This window comes from Ailuropoda melanoleuca, chromosome 4 (genome assembly GCF_002007445.2).
Source record: "Ailuropoda melanoleuca isolate Jingjing chromosome 4, ASM200744v2, whole genome shotgun sequence".
Lineage (NCBI taxonomy): Eukaryota > Metazoa > Chordata > Mammalia > Carnivora > Ursidae > Ailuropoda > Ailuropoda melanoleuca.
Genome location: NC_048221.1, coordinates 38,592,205 through 38,597,077, shown reverse-complemented (window position 1 = coordinate 38,597,077; position 4,873 = coordinate 38,592,205). Strand labels below are relative to the sequence as shown.

General features: G+C 44.8%; 1 protein-coding gene across 1 annotated transcript in view; it reads left to right on the top strand.

Moving 5' to 3' along the window:
* Window positions 1-4,867, top strand: part of LOC100482732 (protein SHQ1 homolog) — a 90,296-nt gene extending 85,429 nt beyond the window's left edge. Inside the window, exon 11 of the mRNA XM_002914658.4 lies at window positions 4,175-4,867. Within this exon, the coding sequence (XP_002914704.2) occupies window positions 4,175-4,718 (544 nt within the window). The 3' untranslated portion in view covers window positions 4,719-4,867. The remainder of the gene's footprint in view (window positions 1-4,174) is intronic.
* Window positions 4,868-4,873: the final 6 nt, after the last annotated feature.

The following is a 4,873-nucleotide window of genomic DNA, read 5'->3' as shown; positions in this document are numbered from 1 at the left end:
AGTAGTAAAAGTGGGATTAATAAGAAATGGAGATGAATCAGCATGGTGAAGAATCATAAATAAACATAGAACTCATTTTTTTACATACTTAACTTTTTTTAAAAACATATTTATTTCAGAGAGAGAAAGAGAGCATGAGTGGGAAGGGCAGAGGGAGAGAGAGTATCTCGAGCCAACTCTGTGCTGAGCATAGAGGCCAACGCGGGGCTTGATTGCATGACCCTGAGGTCATGACCTGAGCTGAAACCAAGAGTAGGATGCTTAACTGACTGTGCCACCAAGGCACCCCCATTTTTTTTTACATATTTTATATAAAAGGGTCACTTTAAACGTATTACAGCACTTAAAGTGAGAAACAAACTGAAGGATAAAAATTCTCATTACCCAGTAACAGACACAAGTGCTGTTAGGGTCACATGGCTCATCTGGGCCACTTTCCTGCCTGTCAGAGTGGATCCTTTTTAGTCTCACATATGTGGGGTATACTGGGTCTGAAAAGAGCCAGGATTACAGGTGAGTGGCTTTGAAATTCCAAATTTGTTCTGTTATCCATGACAGATACAGTATAGTAGACAATAACAAAGATGCAGATAGTTTCACCTTCAGAACTGACACATCTGCTCTCTTCACCGTATCCACAAAAATAATCCAGATGTTTTCTTCCAGCCCTAAGCCTTTGTAGTTCAGGCTCAGATGCGTACTTCATTGAAGCTTGCTAAGCTGAAGCCATCAGTGTTTGCAGACTTCCGTGCCTGTCAGAACTTGCTCATTTGGAAGATGTTGAATAGAGCTCCAACTGGGGAGAAGTGAAGAATGTGGTCTTAGGACAGGAAACTTTTCAGAGCCTGGATGTTCGTGGGAGGCCCTGTGGCAGAGGAGGGAGCGCACTGGAATTCTAAGGCATGTGTTTCCGGTCTTGACTGCGCCTTGATAGCTGGGTAAACTTCAACAGATCTCTTACCCCTCCAGGCTTCTGTTGTGTCATCTGTAATGCAGACAGAGATGAAACTGACCCATGACGTTGTCATTTGGAGCGAGTGTTTGTGGAACATCATCTTTCATATATTGTCGGAAGTATTTGTCGTGGCTTGTAAGAATGTGAGATGTATGGTCAGTGAAGTAAGAGCTTTTATTTTAAAATTTTATTTCTAATGTTATGATTTAGTAAGAGGCATTGTCTTCTTTCCCAGATTCCTTGCTGTTTATCTCTTGAAGGTGCAGGTCACTACCCTGAGAGGACCTGCCTCAGGGAAGAAGATGGCAGTGAACTAGCTCCTGGGCTGATGGAGCCATAGGGCAGGGGTGTTTCAGACTGGTCCACTAACTCGGACCAGAGTCTTTACCAGTGGTTGTCAAGGTTTCAAAATATATGGTGAGTGGACACCCTTGACAACTGCTTGGACATGGCTATAAGTGACGTTGCAACCATCTTACTCCATAACTGTGCTCCTAGAGATGTCTCAAACTGGTGAGAGCATCCAGAGTGTATAACCCATTGGTGAATCTTAAGCTGACTTCAGCTGCTCTTATCCTAGTTTTTCTCTTAACCCTAGCCACCTGCCCTTTTCTAAGCTCTGGGAATTCCAGCACTGACACTCGGGTTTGCTTGCATATGAGAAAGTTGCCCTCAGTGATGGCTGTTGCCCATGGCCATTCACCCCACTCGCTATACCGCACACCCGCCCTTGGACGCTGACTGCGGAGCGGCAGCAGGGCGGACGGAGCTTCCCTGCACAAAGTCATTATTACGCCACATATTCCGAAACCAAAGGGCCTCAGATACATCAAGGCACTTAGGTGAAAAATAGCACCTTTGCTCACTCGTTCCCATTGCCCCACTCGTCACTTCAGCTCCGGTGAAACGAAGCTTCATTTTCTCAATATTATGGGATGGACTGCTCTTTTAGAAGTGAACTCATCTTGTGAACTCACCCTCCTCCGGTGGGTCTCCAAGCCACTAAATGTTCTGTATGCTCATTTCACCTTTGAACTTAGAGAAACACAGAAGCCATGTCAGCGTGCTGACCACTTTCACTCCCTGCCACCCGTTTCCTCTGTCACTTCAGATTTCCCTCTCTGGGAGTGTGAAGACAGGGTTTTTGGACATCTGCAGTAGACTTTTCATTGCTTCTTTCATAACAAAAGGAAAATAACTAATGCATCCAAGTTAATGAAAAAGCTTATATTTAGTATAATGTAACATTACGAATTAAGAAAAATACCCTCTGACATAACATGAAACGGTGTTCTGATAAAATAAAAAGCGCTTCGTGCTGCTCTTTATAGTACTGCATTTTATTTTTTGTATATTTAAAAATTTGGAAAAGGTATTAACNTTTGTATATTTAAAAATTTGGAAAAGATATTAATGTTCGCAGAGGTTTAAAAAATAATATGCAGTGAAAAGGCTCCCTCTTGCCATCCTCGTCCTCCACCTCTCTAGTTCCCCCTTCCTCTCCCACGTAAGCTAGTGTTTTCTGTAGCTTCCCAGAGTTTATTGAGAAGTATACTAGCAAATAGACGTGTTTATATTTCTTTCTCGTTTTTTTTTTTTTCAAACATTTTATTTATTTACTTGACAGAGAGAGAAAGACAGCCAGCAAGAGAGGGAACACAAGCCGGGGGAGTGGGAGAGGATCCTGAAGCAGGCTCCCAGCGGAGGAGCCTGATGTGGGGCTCAATCCCATAACGCCGGGATCACGCCCTGAGCCGAAGGCAGACGCTTAACAACTGCGCCTCCCAGGCGCCCCTCTTTCTTGTTTTTTAACGTAAAAGGTAGCATATACACGTGGCGCGCCTTTTGTCGTTGCTGTGATACAGTATATCTGGCTTAGCCCGTGGGACAGCTTCGTTCCTTACGCAGCCGTAGACTCCTCCTTTACGTGAAGAGTCCATAACTTATTCAACCAGTCCCATAGTCAGGAGCATTTCGTTGTTTCCCATTTTGGGGTATTAAAAACAGTGCCGGAGGCTATAGGCCTCTGTCCTATAGCCTATGTGTTTAACTTCCAGATGTGGATTGCTGGGTCAAGGGTATGTACATTTTCAGTTGTGTAAGTTATTGCCAACTTCTCCTTCACGGGCGTCGGACTTGTTTAATTTCTTACCAGCAGTGTAGGGAGGTGCCTTTCCCCCCACAGCTTGCTAGTCGTGCTATCTAATGTTTGGATTTTTGCCACCGTGATAAATGAAAATTGTATCTCAGTGTGACTTGAGTTTGTACTTCTCTTATTTGACTGGAGTTGAACGTCTTATCATATGTTTAAGAGGCATTTATATTTCCTTTTGTGGGAATTGTCTGCTTATGTCTTTTGTCCATTTTTCTGGTGAGTNTGCTTATGTCTTTTGTCCATTTTTCTGGTGTTACATCCATTTTTAAGAACTCTGTTGGGGAGGGGCGTCTGGGTGGCTCAGTCGTTAAGTGTCTGCCTTCGGCTCAGGGCGTGATCCCAGCGTTCTGGGATCGAGCCCCACGTCAGGCTCCTCCACTGGGAGCCTGCTTCTTCCTCTCCCACTCCCCCTGCTAGTGTTCCCTCTCTCGCTGGCTGTCTCTCTCTCTGTCAAATAAATAAATAAAATCTTGGAAAAAAAAAAACAAAACTCTGTTGGGGAGATTAGGCCTTGTTCCATGACATGAGTTGCCAATATTTTTCTCAGTTTTGTATTAGCCTTTTGACTTTATGATGTTCTGTCTTGTTGTTTTTGTCTTATAGACTTTTTTTTAAATTGAATTTGTCAGTCTTTTGTGGCTTCTGGATTTTTTTTTTCAAGATTTTATTTATTTATTTGACAGAAAGCACAAGCAGAGGGAGTGGCAGGAGGAGAGGGAGAAAAGGCTCCCCGCTGAGCAGGGAGCCCTACATGGGGCTTGATCATGGGATCATGCCCTGAGCTGAAGGCAGACACTTAACTGACTGAGCCACCCGGGCACGCCATGGCTGCTGGATTTTAAGTCATAGTTAGAAAGGGCTTCCTCATTCTAGGGTCATAAAGGGAATCTCCTGCATTTCCTTGTAATACTTCATTTGCTCTTTTTTTTTTTTACGTTTATACCTTTGATCTGTTTGGGGATTTATCTTGGTGTGTCACGTGAAGTATGGATCCAACTTTATTTTGTTGTTCCTGGGCCAATTAATGAATAGTCCTAATATTTCTTCTTCAAATGGCTTTTAAGGTCCAAAAAGTTGGCAGCTCTTGCAGAAGCCTTAAAGGAAGTGCCCCTGACAAAGGCCCAGCTGGGACTAGACCTGGAAGAACTGGAAGCCGCAGCACTTCTTGTGCAGGAGGAAGAAACAGTGTTAAAAGCAGCCCGGTCCATTTCCAGGCAGCAGACGCCTTCCTCCAGTCCTGAGACAAGTGATTCCGAGGAATCAGACAGCACCACGTCCTCTGAGACTGAAGGCTCTGACTCAGAACGAGGGGAGCTCACAGGGAGTGAATCTGAGACAGCAGATCCCCTGCGAGGCCCCTCTCTGGAGGGAAGCAGCACCCTTATTGTCGACGGTGGGGTGTGCAGAAACTCAGCCACCGCGACATCGAATGGAAGTCCCGGGAAGCCGCATTCCTCCTCCCAGGCCCTTGGAGGGTCCGGGCCACTGATAGAGGAGCTTGGAGAGCACCTGAACTCGACCGTTCAAGTTTCTGAACCCGAGGACTCGGCTACTGGAAGCCACAGCAGCGTGCGGGCCAGAGATGACCAGCAAACACCAAGTGATTGACTCCAAGTGGTCTTCCCCACCATTGAGAATTACGTCAGATTTGGTTTCCTTTACTGAAGGATAATTCTTCATTTTCACTTTGTCCTTTTTCTTAGTGTATACAACACTGTTTTTCAATGAGCTGATGTTGTTACCTGTTGGTTTCCTTGGTACAA